The 21273-nt window shown below is 38.6% G+C and overlaps 1 protein-coding gene across 5 annotated transcripts in view; it reads right to left on the reverse strand.

Moving 5' to 3' along the window:
- The window catches only part of LOC131027331 (3-hydroxyisobutyryl-CoA hydrolase-like protein 1, mitochondrial), a 193523-nt gene that overhangs the window by 86683 nt on the left and 85567 nt on the right, over positions 1–21273 (reverse strand). For all 5 annotated transcript variants that reach the window (XM_057957350.2, XM_057957351.2, XM_057957352.2 and 2 more), the window contains exons 6-7: positions 19424–19508; positions 4993–5078 (exon numbers count right to left, since the gene is read on the reverse strand). In XM_057957350.2, coding sequence (XP_057813333.1) covers positions 4993–5078; positions 19424–19508 — 171 coding nt within the window. The remainder of the gene's footprint in view (positions 1–4992; positions 5079–19423; positions 19509–21273) is intronic.

Consider the following 21273-nt stretch of genomic DNA (forward strand, 5'->3'; position numbering starts at 1 on the left):
TATAGGAAGCCATTAGACTCTGGGATTATACACTTCATTCGCTGCAACGACCCTTGCACCCTCAATATTGCCAACTCATTACCTCCTTCTCTGGTCATACAACCATGTGCGGTACCAAAAGACAATTGAATACCTCCTCCTGTCATTCCAGATCTGTTAGGCCCCGCAGAGAGTACATTCATCGGTCTCCTTCCTCTAGTCGGACTCGAATTACCTAGCACCAGCGACATCGTTCTACAGCTTACCCTTTGGTCTTGGGGTTTTTCCCCACTATTTCAGCTTCTTAGGGCTGGCTTGGTGGCACGGGAGGGTTCGCTCGATCCCACCCCCCCGGCCCCCCTCATTTGCTTCGGTTGCCTCGGCTTTTGTTGTTTCTCTTTGTTTTTCTATGGTCACCATTTGGTGTCCTTGCTAGTTGCAGCCCCCTTCTTTGTAATCTCCTGTCCCTTTGACCCGTTTGTGGTCTTCTGTTGGACAGTAATATATTTATCTTTATCTTATTTTATTTTGCAATGTTATCATTCCTATCGTTGTGCTTTCATCTTCTTCTTGGCTCTGTAAAACTTTGAGATATTGTAGTTAATAAAGGTCAAGACTACATCAGTAATTGTGCTTAGAGATGTTGAATTCTCTTGAAGTCTTGAATGCATCAGAAATTGCAGATTAGACTGTATTTTTTAATTATCTTCTATCTTGTTTGCAAATAATCGTTTTCATGCAATAGACTGTTCAATTTATTTGGGAAACATTCTGGAAAGTTTCTTGGAAAATAAGTAGGAAACTTTTCATATAAGGATGCAAAAAAATAGGTTGTTAATTAATGTGATTGCAATGTGCCCTAAAGGGGCAGTGTTTCTAAAAGTTGTGGACAGTGAGGGGCAAGTGAAGGACACACAATTTATTGCTAACATCCTTATACAGTGCATTCTAGAAGTGGGTCCTCAAAATGTTGTCCGAGTCATAACGGACAATCCAAAGAATTGCACAATCGTTGATATGTTGGTTGAGACACAATTCTAATATATATTTTGGATACCTTATGTTATGCCCTCATTCAACCTCAAGCTACAAAAGTTGGGTACGTAAATAGATAGAATCAAACAACTGTATGTTGAGGCTGAAGAGATCCAAAAGTTCATCACAAACCACCACATGCCACAAGCCATTTTAGATCATTCTCGTGACTAGAGCTGCTGAAAGTAATTCAAACAATGCATTTTTTAATTCTTCTTTTACTTTAGTAAATTAAGTTTTAAAATTTTATGTATATGTTTTTTTTTTCTTCCAAATAGATTATTGAGACTAGATTTGCATCCAACATGATCGTGTTGAGACAACTTGTGAACGTGTGATAAGAACTTTCTAGTATGGCCATCAGCCAATCATGGTCCATATGGAGGCAATCCAACATTGAGAGGTTAGCAAATGTAAAGCAAATGATTTTATATGACACATTGTGGGATCGTGTGGAATATCTTTTTAGTTTCATCAAGCCCATCATGAATGTGATCTACTTCACTAGAATGGACAAGCCATGCTTGGTAGAGACTTATGATTGCATTGACTCAACAATCAAGAAGACGAAATCCATCATAAATACAAAACTGCAAGATCTTGAAGAAACCTTCATCAAAGAGGTGTAGTCAGTTTGTGTTGAACAATGGATCAAAAATGACCACCCCACTCTATCTTCTTTCTTTTGTGTTGACTCCCAAATATTGCACCAAAGAGATCCTTGTGGTGTGTACTATGCTACCTCAAAATGCAAACCAAATTTTCACACCTGAATCATTTTTCTCTCATCATACATAAGTTTTAACACTGCTATGTTCCATAAAGTTTAGCAATAATTTACAAGTGCAGCTATTAAAAAGAGAAATGCATCCAAAATCAATATGAAGATCTATCCTTCAATTCCAACTTTAGAAATGATATTGCAGTATTACAAAATTGACCAGCTTCATCAATATTCAATGAGTATTCATTAATACTTTGCAGATTTAACCAGCACAGAAAAACTTACCCCAAACTCAGCTTGAATTGGTTGCACTCCTGTCAAATGCAGATTGGAAGTCAAATCCCCAAAATTCCATACATTAAATCCAGTTGCAAAATTTGTGTGACTCTGCCCACATCAGCTAGGGTGGATAGTATCACTACCGAAACTCATCTTCCCAAGAGGGTTTGCGTCCTCAAGAGAATGAGTGGATTTGATCAAATCCACTCTAGAACCACAAGGGTTACAAGGAAATAAAGAATAAAACTCAACATCATTCAATAAGCTTCTCAATGCTCTTTTATAACCTTCTAGGTAACTCTTCAATTCCACCCTTTCAGCTTCCCTCTCTCTTCATATTTCCCTTTCTTTTCATTTATTACTTTAGCTTGGGAAATGATAAAGTGACCCATTGACATAGAAGTGGTCACTTAACATCAGGAATTGATGACCATTTTAATTATTTTAGGCCATATAAATGGGGACATTACACAATGCCAACGAGGGTGCCACCATACTATGATGCAAAAGTCAACAAAGTATTTTTAAGAAAGCCCTTACTAAACCCTTCGTGGTCCTAATATGGAAGATGTAATTACAAGTGAATTTAATGATTTTGCAACCTCCACTAGAAAAATTGTTTCCACTTTTCATGACAAGTATAGTAAGGATGCTCACTCTTGGTGGTACCTCAATTGTCATATATTGTCAAACCTGAAGTTCTTACAATCAAAATTTCATTGCAAGTATGAATTTTTATCCTCTAAATTTGATTTTTTTAATTTAAAAATTATTGCTTTCAAATGTGAAGTTTGATTTACATTTTTTTAATTTAACAACTCTAATGAGAGCTCACATTGCTTCAAAAGGTTGCTAGTTCTTCAGCTGAACAGAATTCGAGTACATACTCCATCCACTCAATGAAGCAAAACTATCTACCATCAAGTAAAGCAGAGGAGCAAGTTTATGTGCATTCCAACTCATCCCTTCTCACAAAGATGATGAGTACAAGGAAAGAGCAACAAATTTGAGCAATGTAGAACCAGAGCAATCTAAATTGGATCTTTTTTCTGTTGCACATTCTTTGGTTTTTGCGAAGTCAAGTAGCCAACACACTTTTAGTCCAAGTGGCAATAAGGTTCAATGTGGTTCTCTTAATCTACTTGCATCATCTAGTATAAATGATTTTGGTCTAGATGATGACCCATATGATGTTGATTAGTGATTACTAATTGTATCATTTTAATATTGAACAATGACTATTTATCATGTCATTCAAGTTTCATCCTTTTGATATTATATTACCAAATTTAAATTAGCAATTTTTGGATTCAACTGTGTTAGCTTTGTTTTTATATCAATGTTTCTGATCACACTGATGTTGGTTAGTGATTACTGATTGTATTATTTTAAAATTGAACAATGACTATCTATCATGCCATTCAAGTTTGATCCTTTTGGTATTGTATTATCAAATTTAAATTAGCAAGTATGATTTTTGGATTCAACTGTGTTAACTTTGTTTTCATATCAATGTTTCTGATCACACTCCATCATAATCATCAAGATGAAGAGCTGGAGGAGAAAAATTGATGATGGATCTCCTCTGACTCTTCGTCTGGATGATGGATCATGAAGTGTGATCCAAAATGTTCATGCAAAAACAAAGCTAACATAGTTCAATCCAAAAACCATATGTGAAAATTACTATAGACTATGGAAATTTGAAGTCTCAAATTTAAATTTGAATATTATATTTCAAATGGTTTTGTTTAGCATATCCATGGTATATGGCATTCTAAGCTTAATTGTGTGTGTGTGTGTGTGTGTGTGTGTACACTGAAAATTGGGGAGCAGCAATCCCAGGGTAAAAATATTAAAAATAGAACACTGCAGATTTTGGACAAAATAGCAACCACTACAAAGGATTAATTTAGCATTTCCTGAGCAAAAATCTAAATATTATATCTGATTAGAGAATAAGCACATTGGATGTAATTTCTGGCTCAATATCATAAGAAAGCAATAAGGGTTTCATATTAAAGTTTACTGTACAAATCCGTACAAGATGCACTAAGGTTTAATATTGGCAGTATTCCCTGTGTGCAAACTACTATGAGTTTGATATAGGATTTGTTATATTTTTTAGAAAAAATCAAGATATTACATCTGAGAAGGTGGGGGTGCTGGAAGATAAAATTATTTCCGTAGAGCAACAGATGACTGTTTTATGGGCATTTTATTCTGACCTGGAAAAGGTGTTCCATATTCTCTTGGTTATGCACAAATTGGAGATAACGAGTGGCGTACCCTACCAATGCTCTATGATCATTCAGTACATAAGGGGAAACGATGGAAGGATGTCATATATAGTATGCACATCAATGCCTTAGACCACTTAGCTCTACCCAATGTTAATGCTGTTCAAGAAATATCAGGATGGAGAGATGCTTCAGCATCTAAAGTTGGTCATTAAAGGATTCACAAGTGATTGGTGGTGTGCTTGGCTGGTTTTTGGCATTGTGTGGGTGGCTTTTGGTGCTGAACAAATTGGTCTTTGGGTATTTCCCTAGAGCAAAAGATGTCTGTTTTAAGGGCATTTTATTCTGACATGGAAAAGGTGTTCCATATTCTCTTGGTTATGCACAAATTGGAGATAACGAGTGGGGTACCCTACCAATGCTCTATGATCATTCAGTACATAAGGGGAAACGATGGAAGGACATCATATATAGGGTTTTCTTGGCTTGTGGGTGTTGGTTCTGCTTCGAAGGTGAGAGAGTGTTTCATTTGGCTATATTCTTATTAGTTTTTTACATGCTTGTTTTGTTTCTCCAAATTCTCAACTGTATATGTATGGGTGTTTATATGGTTTGCATAATGGTGTTTTGTTTTCACAGGCAGAGGCCCCTACAGATTCCCCCAACTAATTAATTTTAGAAGCAAACACAATACAATATATTATAATAAACAACAATTACGAAACCAAGACACACCGTGCTAACTGAAAAATGTGTTGCAAGACCAGCAACAAGCATTTCTGCTCCATTCAATCGCTCTCCAGTTAGACCCAAGTACTCCCCTGCAAAAAAGTTCAGCAATCAATACTAAGCTCCAAGCACAATTCACATTATAGCTCAAAACTGCAAAGGCAGTCAACATATAATGAAAAGGTATACAAATAAGAACTGCCAAAACCAATAATGCAATTAAATATTTCATTTCAATGGTAAATATGAAGGTGGACATCTTGGTTAATAAAATGTGATAATTTTCCGTATAACACATCTCGAATGGATATATGACAGGTTATCATCCTTATGTCCCTAGAGTTAGCACCTTGGGCAAGTCATACATCAGGGAATCTTTTGAAACCTAGACCTAGTAGATTTAACAAATTAGCAATGGATCTAAACATTAAAAAAAATTTAGAACAATTTCACAAATTTCGCAATGCGATTTACAAACTCAAAGCGCAACTAGGGCAAAGTGGGCAGCGACTGGAAGAGCAGAATCAGAGGTTTCTTTTTCGCCTTCTACATGCACACAATTAGACTCCAATGTTTACAAATTTAAATATTCTAGACACAAACCACTAACACCAAGATTTGTTAATAATAACATTTTATCAATAACCAGTTCTGTAAACATTTAAACATTTTCCATAGTCCTCTTTTACTAGTTTCATATTAGAAGCAAGCATACAAGCATTTGAATTTTGTGATACAAAATGCAAATTATGAATGAATGATATAAAATCGAAGAAGAAAATATAATTCAACTATTCTAAAAATGGCAGAACAAAAGAGAATGTCTTGAATGCCAACTAAAAGAAATTGCCCTAAATATTAAATTGTAACAACCACCCCCACCTCCCCGTTTTTTTTTTTTTTGCAATATTAGAGATGCAATGCAAAGGTCTTCAACACTTTTTGGTCACCCAAATCTCTAAGTGGGCAAGGGCGACAACTTACAATGTCTCGAACCCAATGTTAGGAGACTCAGACTCGACCAACTGATTTCTGGCTCGAACTTGGCCCCTAGACTCAACAAAGACTTGACAAATTGAAAAACTCAAGAAATGCAGATATTTTTAAGGATGTAGAACTTGTTTCATGCACCCTTTAATAAATAAACCTTAAACACACAATAACCTCATCAAATAGAAGTTACGTAATCACATACACAAGTATACATCGATTACATAAACTATAAATGCAAATTTTAGCTTAAGGAAATAAAACATTTAGATATATAAATATTGTCAAATGTATACAGAACTCATGGAATATGAAAACCATGGCATCAAACAAATATCAAAACTAAATATATAAGTCTAAGGCTTAGAGGAGCCTGCATTACTCATCCCATCGACCTCGAAAGTTGTGTGCTAGTGTTTAAGATAGGTCTTGGATGATGCAGTCATGATATTTGCTTGTGTCTCAATGACTCTTATGTATGTTCAAATGAGAAATTTATTATTAAGCTAATGATTGTTCAAGATTGCATGTTTTGTTGTCAAGCTCATTAACAAAGAGCAACGGTTAAGTAAAAAGATAAATGGTTATGTTCTAGTTTGACCTTAGCTAGGATACTAATAGATGGCATTGTTCTATGAGTTGTTTGTGCAGGGCATGATTGATATATTTTGCGTATGAAAATAGCATTTCTTACTATCTATGACTTAACTTGTATAAGTAGTACAATGGCTATAGCATGCCAATTTTGCCAATGGCAGTCCTTGTATACTAAATGTAATATTCCCACTAATTTTTTGGTTTTTGAGCACAACAAATATTACAATGCACCCATTAAAGTTAAGAAATATAATCCCAATACTACTGAAAGTAACCCTTCCACTTTCTGATCACCAAGAGCCCAATGTGGTAAGGTGAGAGCATACGGTGATAAGGGGTTCGTTAGCTCATTAATCCGCTGGAAATTACAATGCAAGTACAATACTGGGTAGCAAGCCAGCCCCTTCCACTTTTCAGCGAGATGAAGAACAAGAACTCGGCGGTAAACCAGCCAAGGTAACAAGAGCATAACAGAACCAAATCACTCTACCGCTTATGCAGCGAGGGGACTTTTACATAAAACTATCACTCAACCGCATATTTCAGCGGGAGGACAATATCACTCAACCACTTGCTCAATGGGAGGACAAAGCTGAATTACAAAACATGAAGGCGGCTAAGCCATCCTCTTCCACTTGTTCAGTGGGAAATGCAACTTAGAATGATTGGTCAGTACTACTGAAACAATCTTACAAAGATAGAGATGCGAGAGAAGATAGAATTAAGTACATATCTCAAGTATTCAATAGCACATTCTCACCATAAAATACTACTTGCTGTTCTAAAATCAGAGAAAATGAAATGCAGAACCAGCCACTCCAAAAACCACTAAAATGCTCGTAACTCTCTCAAAATTGAATGAAATCATGCCAAACCAAAAGCAAATGAAGAGTATAACATATGCGATCAATTCAATACCTTGAAACTTCGACTAGAGAACAGAAAAGGTGATGCACGCAACCCAAGGCAATTCTGGAAATGGCGTTTTGGCTGAATATTTCGATTTGCAACTGTAAATTGGAGAGTTCTCCAAATGCCACACAAATGTAGGAGAATTATTATCTCTTCGATACGCTTCCAACAAGCGTTCACCCAGAACGATGTACTCAACACGCAAATAGCTACGAGCAAAATACACTTCCAAACAACACACACCAGCAACACCAAAAAACGCAGTAGCACACAACTCTTCATCAACACACCAAATAGTTCACAACTTCGAACCACAGCTAGGAGTGATGTCTCACACTTGAAACTGGAAAGAAAGATCTAAAAGGTATTCACCCTCGAAGAAGTCTGGAGTCATTTCGACAGCATAACGATATATTTTCTCTGGATAATCAAATGAGGAGCCAAACACCTGTTTATATAGCTTTTCAATTCTGGAATTCAAATAAAATTGCCTCCAAATTCTCCTCATTCAAACTGTATTTCATTTCATGTGGTGGACCCAAAAATGGCACCCACTTCCCAAGTCAAAAATCGCGCCTAAGAGATAGGACCACGATTTTGGCATAATAAAACTTTTGAAGTATATAAAAATAAAGTCTCCTTTTAATAAACAAATAATTCACCCAGGCATGACTTAGGAAAAATATCATATTTTGCACAATTCCTCATAACATCAATCAATAATAAAAATAATTAAATAATAACCTTAGGATAAGGAATAATATTTAATTAAATCGCTTATAGCTACTGATTATCGACAAAATCCGGATGAGGCTGAGCAAAGAGGATCACTGAACTGTGCTGGATCAGGACCAAATCCAGGACTGCCAAAAATAGAATGCCCAAACTGCCACTTCCTAAAAATAGTAAGTCATGAAATAATGCTCCGAAAATCGTGATCTTCGCAACCAGAGAAAGAGCTTGGCGAGCTTAGCAACTCTGCACCATTTCGACAGCCAAACCCTAACTAAAAATAGTAAGTTCACATTCCATCCCTGACAAGCTAGGTCGGAACTCCAAAGAACATGGAAACCCTAATTCACCTTTCCACATAGCCTACGGGTCTCCGGAATAGGCCAATGGACCATTGAATGCATCATCACAAGGAAGGGGACATTACAATCCGCCCTTCCCAAAATTGCTTGTCGTCAAGCAATCGCAAGCCAGGATGCTGTAAAACCTCCTCATTCTCCCATGTAGCATCCTCCACCGGTAAGTCCTTCCACTTAACCAAATACTCTCGGATGGTCCTCCTCCTCAACATTCGTTCTTTGACATCAAGGATGGCCTCAGGAACTAGCACCAATTCTCCCTCTTCATCCAAAGGAGGCAAATCAGAAGAGACTATCACATTGTGCCCAAGCGCCTTTTTGAAGCATGACACGTGGAAGACATTATGTACTCGGCTACTCGCCAGTAGCTCCAACTCATAAGCCACAACTCCCACTCTCCTGATGACCCTGAATGGTCCATAAAAACGTGGCTTGAGTTTTTCCGCTCCACTCTTCTTGAGAGTAGACTGTCTGAAGGGCTGAAGTCTTAGGTAGACCATATCATCAACCTCAAATGAGTGCTCAATACGCTGTTGATCAGCATACAACTTCTGTCGATTTTGTGCAATCTGGAGGTTGTCCTTCAATGCCTTCAAAATATCCTGACACTACTGAACCATATCCCTAGCCTGAGGTGCTCTACTATCTCCGAACACCAAATCAGCAAAACTAGGGGCCTCATAACCGTATAGTGCCATGAAAGGTGACATCCTGATGGACACGTGATAAGTGGAATTATAGCAGTATTCACCAAGATGTAGCCATCTTACCCATGCCTTCTGCTGCTCTGAAACGTAGTTCCTCAAGTAACCTTCCAACCACTTATTTACTACCTATGTTTGTCCATCTATCTGGGGATGGTAACTCGTGCTTGGGGTGAGCACAATACCACATAATCTGAAAATCTCTTGCCAGAAGGAGCTTAGGAACTTGCTATCCCTGTCACTCACAATAGTTTTAGGCAGCCCATGTAGCCTAAACACCTCACGGAAGAACAAATCAGCAACCTGACCTGTTGTAAATGAGCTAGTGATGGAGAAAAAATGAGCAAATTTTGTTAATCTATCCACCACCACATAGATACAATCCTTCCCACTAGCCTTTGGCAACCCAGTGATGAAATCCATAGAGACACTTCCCATTTTTGACTGGGAATTGACAATGGTTGCAATAAACCAATGAGTGATGTGTGTTCATCCTTGTTCTTCTGACAAGTATGGCATTCCCTAATGTGCTTAATATTATTACATTTATTCATTACCCATAATAATTACGTGAGTTATTTTATTTAGCTAACTTTACCTCACACACTCTATGTGAACACTAATTCGCAACAATTTTGTTATATGGTTGAACCTGTAAGTGCTAATTTGAAGCACATAGTTCTCTGATATTATTCCTATATATTTGTAGACTTCAATTGAGAAAGATATGAGAATATATTATTTGAATGAGTTCTATGATATGGTATCAGAACCTAGGAAATAACGGAGTAAAGTTCTGCTATTATTAAGTGTTGCACAAGTTTTTGTCCCACCGCTATCTCATTCTCTGGCTAGAGTTTTATCATTAAAAGAAGTCTCTATTCTGGTGAATTGTCGTGGAGCATGGATTTGAGTGTGGAGGGATCAAATTTGCATCGATCGTGGCTGAGGGAGGCAATTCCATTCTTGATCGGCCGATGGGTGTCTCAATGGAACTGAATACCTCACATGGAGTCGATGATGATGAGGACACTCCAGTGAAAGCTAAGACGTTCGTCTTTGGCAGCAGAGTTTTCAGTTCAATGGAAAGAGAATAATGAATACAAACTTTTTTTCTAAGTGCTACTCTAAAAGCTAAAAATGGAGTACGGAGTTCGGAGTGTTAAAACCATATAGAGGTTTGCTCATTGTGTGGCTCTGTGGGTCAAGACTCTTCCAGACACCCTCTCAGGCGATTCATTTTGGCATACCAGAGTGCGAGTTTGCAATCTGAACGGTTTCATTACCATTGACAAACACTGTGGTTTTTGGCTTTAATGTTGTTTATTTGCATACACCATCAACAACAATTCCCAGTCGGCTAGAAATCTTAGATAACATTTCTATCTACTGAAAATCTTGATGGTGTGTGTCCACGGGTTGCCTTGAGCTCGGGAAAGATATTGTTCTTGTTTCTGTGATGGTGTCAACCATGTGAATAGTAGAATGACTAGATCGTACTACTTGTAGATGACAGTTTTGCACTGTACAAAAAAATAGGAGAATACTTGTCTATTCCCACCGTTCCAAGGGACATGCCACCGAAAGAAAGAAGGAAGCTAGCTTTTAAGAGTAAAACCTTCCAACTCATTACGGGCTGTTGTACAAGATGGGTCCAAACCAAGTACCATGGAGGTGCATGATGCAAGAGGAGATCCGAGGGAAGGAGTCTCATGAGGGGTTGGGCAGTAGGCCACATGGGACCAGATGCCACCGCACAAAAAGTACTATTGGCAAGACTGTGGTGGTCAACATTGCACATGGAAGCACACAAATGGGTAGTGGGGTGCTATACATGTAAAAGAGCTGCCAAGCCACTGAAGCAAGACTTCTTGTCACTATTCCCTTCGCAATCTTAGGAGTTGTTTGAATGGTAGGGTCTTGACTTCATCAGACCACTAAAGGTGAGTAAAATGCAGCAATGTAAGTACATTGTACTACCAATGGTGTACCTCACCAAATGGGCAGAAGCCAAAGCACTCCTGAACAATACTGCCATCAGTATGGTAAGCTTTCAACTACGAACAAATTGTGACACGGTATAGAATAATAAGGTGCAAATCAAATATTTTAAATAAATTAAAGCAACCTTAGTAAAAAAATTTAAAATAAGCCATTAATGCACCCATTTTGCGGAAACTATCAGAATGTATTGAAATCAAAATCTAACTGCATTGGAGTGATTCCAAAGATGAAAATAAAAAAGCCTCATGATTTAAAGCACTAGAGTGATCCCAAATAATGCAAGGTCCCGTTTTTTTTTGCATCCATGATTTAGTACACTTCATTGTAATTCCAACAAGCTATTATACTAAGATGCAAATTAACTATTTAAAAAAATTTAAGCAACCTTAGTAAATTAATTAAAAATAAGCCATTAATGCACCTATTTTGCGAAAACTGCCGGAATGCATCAGAATCAATATCTAACTGCACTAGAGTGATCCCAAAGATGAAAAATGAGAAATGAAACCAACCGGGTAGATGCTCTCTCCAAGATTCTTGGAGAGCATACCAGAAGCCAAAAATCCCCCCGGATAGTGGCATTAATTGTCCTCAAGACTAACTAAACTCACTGACAACATCCAATAACTCCTCTGATAATGTTGACACACCAAAAAATTCAGTGCCAACTGTGATGCAAGAGAACCTAAAAATCATGACATTACATGGAGGCAACTGTCTCTTCATAATCAATGCCTTTTGAATATAGCCCTTGGCTAAGATCTAAGCCTTATACTTGTCAATGTTTCCATTTGCTTAGTATTTTATCTTGAACCCTCATTCACATCCAAAAATTTTCTTCCCTAATGGAAGATCAACAAGTTCTCATTCATTAATCTTCATCAATGCCTATACTTAGCATCAAAGGTATCTTTCCACGACTTCAATGCAAGAGCTTCCATTGCTTTTGGTTCTAAGCTCAGAATCGTTGTGCACGTTAAAGACAAATTAACTCCTTCATGAGTCTTGTTGTGAGTCTTTGGCCCTAAAGTCAATATATCTAAAACATTCAACTATGCATCCTTCATAGTGGTAAAATACAACTTGGGAATTTTGTGCACAATAGGTGAGGATAAGATTGGGGATTGTTCTGTTTGAAACAAATCTTCACCAACTTTTCCTTCTTCATTTTCAACGTCCTCAAACTCTTCTTCACCCTAAGATATTTTTGACATTTGATTTGGTGCAATATATGGTGAGCAAAGTGTGTTGCAACCACTCTCCTCATCAAATACAACATTTCTAATAATATTTGATTTCTTCATGGCAAGATCCATAAGGCAGTAACCCTTCAACTCTAAGTTGTATCCAAAAATATACACTTAAAGACTTCTCATCCAACTTCTTTCTTTGCAACTTGGGCATGTGCTCATATGGATGTTGTACACCCAAAAATCTTGAGACATGAAATGGAGGGATTGTATCTGATCCAATTTTCTTCAGGAGTGATGTCATCATGCGCTTTTCTGATTGCTCTAATTAGCAAATATACTACTTCTTGAACTAATGAGCAAACTTCTCCTACAAAATGGGGACAGTTGGATTCTTAAGGTAGTGATTCAAATTCCTGATAGGTATTAGAATATTAAAATAATGTTAATTTTAGTATTAATGCTCAATAGTGTATATTCTATTTTAGTAAGATCTTCTACGATCTTCTCAGCAGTTTCTTATTAGAAACTTGCTATTCTTGTAAATACTCTCGGATTATTTATGAGCGTCTTGCTCATTCTGTAAATGAATCAATTCTTTGAAATCCATTGCGTGTCTCGCACTGTTTTATGGTATCAGAGCTTTAGGAGAATTTTTTCGAAAATTTTTTAATTCTAATTTCAAATTAGTGGAAATCTTCGAAATTATTCCAGTTAATCTTAAAAACCCATCTAGGGTTTTTCAGTTTTTTTCTTCCTCGCTCCTGTGTCTACTTCGTGGGTTTGTTCTAGGGAATCTACCTCTACCCGCGTATGTTCTTTTTCGCAACAGCTCATTCCTCGTCTTGCGCGATTTCTTTTCGCACCTATGTGCTGTTTGTGCAGTCGCAATTTTTCGCGACCCGTGGTTTTCATGCAATCCTGAGTTCTGTCGTTGGAGGTTCTCGGCGGCACATTAAGGTTTTTCCTCCTTCCGCAGTGCTATCAGTTCGCAATTCAGGGTGCAAGTGACGCGAATTTTTTCGCATTCTGTTTTCTTCTGCATCACGTTTTTACGGCGGCTATTTTCTGGATTTTTCAACGGCGTTCGTGGCTCTGTGCGCGACTTGCAGGCAGTTAGTGTGGGTTCTAAAACTCGTGTGGACGTCTATAGTGTTGGTGGTGCGACTTCCGATTTTTTTTCTGTGCCAAGTTTTTTGTCTGCAAATTTTCTGGGAATTTCATGGCTCCCACGACCCTCTGATTTTTTCGATTAAGGTGTTTACCTTCAGTTTCCCATTGAAAATAATTTTTTCTTGCAGATTCTTCGTGGGTTTTTCGAAACCTAATCTGGGTAGTTGCCTGATTTTTATGGGTGCATTGTTTTCCGTGCCTCGATTTTCGTGCCAGCGGATTTGAATTTGGTTTTCAGATTCCTTTTGGGTTTCCTCTCATCTTTCAAGCACCTATCAGTTTTTTTTCGCATCAGCCGGGACTTCTCTTGAAATCCATGCATGTTGCAGTTGTACCTGTCTCTTCCTGTCGTTTTCCGTGCCTTGGGAAATGTGCAAATGGCTTCTCTAACCAACCTGATGTTAGAAGGCAGTCAACGCTTTCATGGCAACAATTACAACATCTGGAAACAGCGTATGTTGACCATTTTTGAATATAAGCGTCTTGACCAGCTTGTTTTGGGAAAAGAGCTCAGTCCTGGTACACCTGGTGCAGATCAAGATAAGTTTGATGAACGCAATCGGGAGGCATTAATGCTTCTCAAACTCTCAGTGACTGATGATCAATTACCACAGATTCCTTCCGGCAAGATAGCTTTCGACATCTGGAAGCATCTGAAGGAATTGCATGAGACATCCAACAAGAGCCGAGCATTCTTTCTGAAGAATCAGCTGTTCTCCATTATGATGGACGAACGTATGTCCTTACAGGAACACCTCACGAGGATTAAGGACATTCGAGATCAACTCGAAGCTATTGGTCGGACTATGGAGGAAGAAGACATGGTAGTAATCACTCTGAAAAGTCTTTCGAAATCGTATCAACACTTCATTGAGACCCTCAATATTACTTCAACTAATGTTGACCTGAAGTTTTCAGAATTGTGCACCAAACTTCTACAGCAGGATCGCTGGAAACAACAATTTGGTAGTGGTACTACGTCAGCCTCCTCGGAAAATGCCTTTACAGCCCAATCCTTTCACAAGGATAAAGGCAAATTTCAATCCTCTCAGTCTTTTCAGCAGAAAGGCTCTTCTCAAACACAGGATGATGCTAAGAAGAAGAATGTGCAGTGCAATTACTGTCACAAGTACGGCCATATGAAGAAAGATTGCCGTCAGAGGCTCGCTTCTGAACAAAAGAAGCAGGGAGGGTCACACCAGAAGGCGCATGTTGCTGAACATTCCGACCAGAAGGAGTCTGCCTTTTATAACTTTATGGCTAAGAGGTCTTCAGATCATGCCAGGTCTTCTGCTTGGTACATCGACTCTGGTGGGTCACGTCACTTTTCTCATCGGCGTGGCTGGTTTACAGACTTCTCATCTTTCAGTGATTCCGTTGTATTTGGCGGAGGTGAGGAGTATACAGTTGTTGGCAGAGGCACTGTTCAAATACAGTCTGGTGGCAGGAATCTCATCTTCCTGAATGTGTACTATGTTCCTGGTATGGAACTTAATCTGCTCTCTATCAATCAGATTATGAGGAATTCTCCTCAGCTAGATGTGGTGTTCAGTGCTCACAAGTGTTCCATCATTGATCGGGAGACTCGTCTTACTGTTGTTGTTGGTCTAGAGGATCATGGCCTATACAGGCTTCTTGACACTGGTGATTCTCCTGAAGTGGCTCTGGCAGCTCGTGTTTCCCCTCTAAGCACTTTGTGGCATCAGCGATATGGACATCTCGACATTCAGTATCTCTCTCAGCTATCTCGGGAGGGACTGTTTTAGGTTTACCTGATATTCAGACTCACCATCTTGGAGTATGTGGCGCCTGTCAAGCTGGCAAACAGCATCGGACTTCATTCACACATGGAGAGTCTTGGCGCGCATCTAAGGTACTTCAATTACTTCATAATGATATTTGTGGTCCTATGAATACATCTTCTGTTACTGGTTGCAAATACTTTTTGCTTATTGTAGATGATTTTAGTAGAAAGATGTGGGTGTACTTTCTTAAACACAAATCAGATGTATTTAGTATCTTTCAGAAGTTTAAGTCCTTAGTTGAAAAAGAGTCCGAATGTAGCAACGTTACTCTTAGGACAGATAACGCAGGGGAATTTTGTTCTTCTGCATTCTCCAACTTCTGTGATACCCATGGCATCAAACGCCAGTTGACTACACCCTACACTCCTCAGCAAAACAGTGTTGTCGAGCGTCGCAATCGTACGATTGTTGAGATGGCTCGCTCCATGTTACAACACAGGACTGTTCTGAATAAGTATTGGGCTGAAGCAGTGTTTACTGTTGTCTACCTCCTTAACCGTTCACCTACTCAGGCTGTTAAGGGGAAGACTCCATAAGAGGTTTGGTCTGGTCGGAAGCCTAAGATCAGCCACCTGAAGGTTTTTGGCTCTATTGCCTATGTTTGGATTCCAGATGCTAAGCGCTCCAAGTTGGATTCCAAAAGTCAGAAACTCATGATGACAGGATACAATAATCACCATAAGGCCTACAGACTGATAGATATAGACACTGAACGTCTTATCTTTAGACGTGATGTTGTATTTGATGAAGAAAGAGGATTCTTTCAATCCCCTTCTTCTGAGCAATGTTCTGAGGATCAGCCTCACAGTGTTCTTCTTCCATTAGGTTCGCCTAATGGGAGGGATGATGCAAAATCCATTTTCGATGATGCACTACCTGAGTTCCCTTCGGAGAATAATCCTCCTCCTGCTGCTCCTGTTCCTGATCCTGAGCCTCTTCCTGCTCCTCCAGATGTTAGCACTTCTACTCTCTGGCCTAAATGATGGGCCAAGACCATTGGTGATCTCAGGGATACTGAGCTCATTGAGGGTAGAACCTCTCGAAATAAGAGCAAACAACAACATACAGTCAATTTTGCTCTCATGGCTAACATACACAGTGTTTTTGAGCCTCAGACATATTCAGAGGCTAAAGGTATACCTGAGTGGGAACAGGCTATGGAAGCTGAGTTCCAGAGTCTTCAGAAGAATCACACTTGGGCCCTTTCTGATCTTCCTTCAGGGAAGAAGCCCATTAGCTGCAAATGGGTGTACAAAGTAAAATACAAAGCTGATGGAACCCTAGACAAGTATAAGGCTCGTCTTGTTGCTAGTGGGTTCTCACAGAAAGAAGGCATTGACTGCGAGGAGACTTTTGCTCCTACAACCAAAATGAATACCATACGGCTCATTCTTGCCTTGGCAGCCCAGTTCAGTTGGAAAGTCCATCAGATGGACGTCAAGAGTGCTTTTCTGAATGGTGACTTACAAGAAGAAGTCTACATGACGCAACCCCCAAGATTCAAGGTTGCTGGTCAAGAACAGAAGGTCTGTAGACTAGTCAAAGCACTCTATGGTCTGAAACAAGCTCCTCGGGCTTGGTACATGAAAATTGATAAGTACCTGACAGATCATGGTTTTCAGCGGAGTCCATCTGATGCAAACCTGTATATAAAGCATACTAGTAATGATGTTCTGTTTGTGGTTGTCTATGTGGATGACTTAATCATTACTGGCAGTTCAGCACATTTGATCACTGGGATCAAACAGTATTTGTGCCGCACTTTTGATATGACAGATTTGGGACTTCTACATTACTGCTTAGGAGTTGAAGTCTAGCAGACTGAGAACAGTATCTTTCTCTCTCAGTCCAAGTATGCCAGAAGTCTTGTGGACAGGTTCAGAATGCAGGATTGCAAACCTGCCTCTACTCCTATGGAACCCGGGCTCAAACTTTCAGCTCAGTCATCTTCACTAGTTGTGGATGAATCTTTGTTCAGGCAACTAGTGGGGAGCCTCATCTATCTTACTGCCACTAGACCTGACATCAGTTTTGCAGTGAGCTACATTTCACACTTCATGACAACTCCCAAGGCTGATCATTGGATAGCAGCGAAGCGTGTGCTGCGTTATGTGAGTGGCACTCCTGATTATGGACTTCTGTACACTCGGATTTCTGATCCTACACTCAGTGGTTACACAGATTCTGACTGGGCAGGTTCGGTTGATGACCGTAAATCTACAGCAGGGTATGTGTTTAGTTTGGGATCTGGTGCTGTCACATGGACTAGTAAGAAACAGCAGGCAGTGGCTCTCTCCTTGACAGAAGCAGAGTATCGAGGAGCAGTTAAGGCATCTTGTGAGGTGGTTTGGCTTCGACGAATGCTTGCGGATATGCATGTCTCCCAGGCAGGTCCAACTCCCTTATTCTGTGATAATCAGGGAGTGCTCAAACTCACCAAGAATCTAGTCTTCCATGAAAGAACCAAGCATGTGGAAACTCATTGTCACTATATTCGACAGCTGGTTGAAGACGGATCTATCCAGTTGCTGTATGTTCCTACCTCGGAGCAACCAGCAGACATCTTCACCAAGCCCCTTGGTCCTGATAAATTTGTAAAATTCAGGGGGTATATAGGTGTAGTTAATAGATTGAGCATTAAGGTAGGGTATTAGAATATTAAAATAATGTTAATTTTAGTATTAATGCTCAATAGTGTATATTCTATTTTAGTAAGATCTTCTACGATCTTCTCAGCAGTTTCTTATTAGAAACTTGCTATTCTTGTAAATACTCTTGTATTATTTATGAGTGTCTTGCTCATTCTATAAATGAATCAATTCTTTGAAATCCATTGCGTGTCTCGCACTGTTTTAATAGGATGCCATCAATGAACATCATATGACTCATATATGATACTCTTAGTAATGAACATGCTCCCATCCTATCCCCAAAGGTTTAGAAGTAATTTTCATATTGCAATGATCTTCTGGGAAAGGCTACATGATTTGAATAGGTTCTGACAATTCAAGCCTCCTTACTGAGCCCATCATGCGGGAATTGAAAATCAGCTTTGATCCTTTCCCCAATGATGGGTCCAGCAGGAGGACCTGAAACATTGTAACCTAATCAAACCATACAGCTGATCGCAGAAAGACATTGTAATTTGATACACTGAACAAAACACTCCTAAATATAAAAGTAATTTTCATTTACACTGACCTGTATTATTAGATGTAGGTAAATTGGAACATCATGCTAACAATATTGCACATGCATTCTCATACACAGTGACGCACTTGACCATGCATGTATGCAGGTATAAAGACATGGTTCGTAATGGTAGTTCTGGATTTGAGATATTGCAGGTTTCTTGATGAGGTTTGCAAATAAGAAAGAGTTGATATATTATTCAGTTTATTGATAAATGCAATGTAATTACATTTTAAGTCGACGTTTTAGATTTCCAGCAGCAATTCAAGACTTGTAGCATAATAAAAATGGCATAAAATTATTAATTATCAATCCAAAAGCATTTCTAATCAAAATGATCAAAAGAAATTCATGTTCCCTTACCTCCAAATATGAAATGACTGATGACGAGTAGAAATAACATCCTTTTCTTTTTAAGATCATAATCCACATATAGTTACCTCAAACTTGTATATCACAATATCTAATATGGAAACTACTGAAAGTTGAAGCATTGCACACTCCCAATACACCTAAACAAAGTGCAAAACTAGAAGAATGATTTTTCAATACCATTCTAAATGCCTGAAACAAAGCTCGAGGAAAAAAAAATGTTTAGCATCCTTAAAGAAAATCACTCAAATGATCATTTTCCCTGTAAAAAATTGAGCAATAGTAATATCAAATTGGAATGTTTAGGCAAAGAACAATCATTTTTATGGTTTAATGAACAATATAACAGGTAAAATTGAAATGCCTATGGAAGTTCTCTAGACTAACAAATTGACAATAAACTTTACCTAGATAACCAGGCAAGTGTGAGAGAAAAAAAGAGGCTCCAGCATCAGGATGGAATCCTATTTGTACTTCTGGTGTAGCAAATACCTAAAAAAAATTCAGCAACACACATGAACAAATTAACTCAAATCAATACCGGTAGATAGAAATCAAAAAGATCCATAGAAACCCAATACATAGTGATAGAATAAGCATAATACATATACATCTATATTATATTTTTCCCTGCTATTTTAAAGAAAAAGATTTTAGATCCAGAAGCTGTGATTAATGGTGGCACGATTTTCAATCCATTCTAGACTTTGAGATTGTCCCAGTGGTACAAATACAATTTACAGTTTCCCAAAATGAGAAATTTGAAATACATAAAATCATTGTAAAATGAGAGTAAATCTATATCTTTGCAAGTACCTATTTTATTTTCAATTTTGTGGAGATTGATTTTCAGATACTTTAAGGCAAGTAATTAAAATTTTATGTGAGGAAGCTACAGATATTGCATTCCCCATTACCAACTTGACACCAAGAATACTACAAGAACATGAAAATTGTCACTTTGTATAAGTTAAAACTTCCAAAACCCTGGGCATGGAAATTTGTGGACCCCATGAATTGGGAGTTGTTGATCCCTAAGTGTTGGAAGTTGTCCAACCAAATATGTTAGAATTAGACCTCAATGCCAAGAACTTCAGATAGAATGCCTGTTGTGACATTTTCACACATCGCCCCGTTGCAAATGGGGACTTCCACTCTTTTTTCTGCTTTCTAGATTAGTTGTGGAGTGTTTTAGCTATTAGCCTTTCACTTGAACGAGGTGTAGTATCTTAAGTGGCTAGGAGGTAATCAAGTCAAGTCTCTCTTTAGGATGAAGTGAGGTCAATTAGTTTTAAAGGTGAGGTCAATTAGTTTTAAAGGTTTGTGAAGTGAATGATTCATGATGATCATTCCATTTGATCATCTTTTGCTTGCAAAATCAAAGTTGAAGTGCTAAAATTTGGTTAAGGCAAATTGTTTTAAATGCCTGGAAGGATGGGCTAGAAGTTTAAATTATCATGAAAAGGCTCAAAGGAAATGATCGAGTTAACAAACTTGACATCTTGAGGTCACTTCCAGTGGAGCCTCAAATGTGCGAACTTAGACTTCCAGTGTAGCTTCAAATGTGCAAACTAAGACTTCTGGCACCCAAGCAAATGCACAAACTTCCTTCCACTTCCTCCCTCTCCCAACACTACCAGTGGGTGCTCAAACTTGATCACTCCCATTTCCATCCCCTATTCTTTCCACCCTTCTATCCACCTTCACCTTCCATTTACATTTCCTTCCATCGTTTCTTCACCTTCTTTCCTCTCATCCATCCTTTCTTCCTTTCATTCCTTATGCCTTCACCACATTCTTCACCTATCCATCTTTCCTTCCTACCCTTCCATTTCACCTTCTACCCAATCAACTTCCATTTCTACTTCCCCTCACCTCCTTCCATTCACCCTCACTTCCTTCCTTCCATCCTTATTTCCTTCTTCCATCTCTTTTCCCCCATTCAATCCTTACTTCCTTTCTTTCCCTTCACCCCTCCATTACTTTATCCTTCACCTTCCACTCATCTTCCTTCTTCCATCCTCTATCTTCGATCCCTTATCCCTCCATCTTCCTTCATCTTTCTTCCTTTATCACCTCTTAACCATGGCATTTGTCCTTCCCTTCCCTACACCCTTCCTTCCTTTCACCTTCACCCTTCAATTTCCTACCTTCCACCCATCCTCCTTCTTCCATTCTCATTTCCATCCCTTATACCTCCCAACTTCCCTCCCTTTCATCCTCTAACCCACATCTCACATCCCTTACCCCTTACTTC

Source organism: Cryptomeria japonica, chromosome 3 (assembly GCF_030272615.1).
Source record: "Cryptomeria japonica chromosome 3, Sugi_1.0, whole genome shotgun sequence".
NCBI classification, from domain to species: Eukaryota; Viridiplantae; Streptophyta; class Pinopsida; order Cupressales; family Cupressaceae; genus Cryptomeria; species Cryptomeria japonica.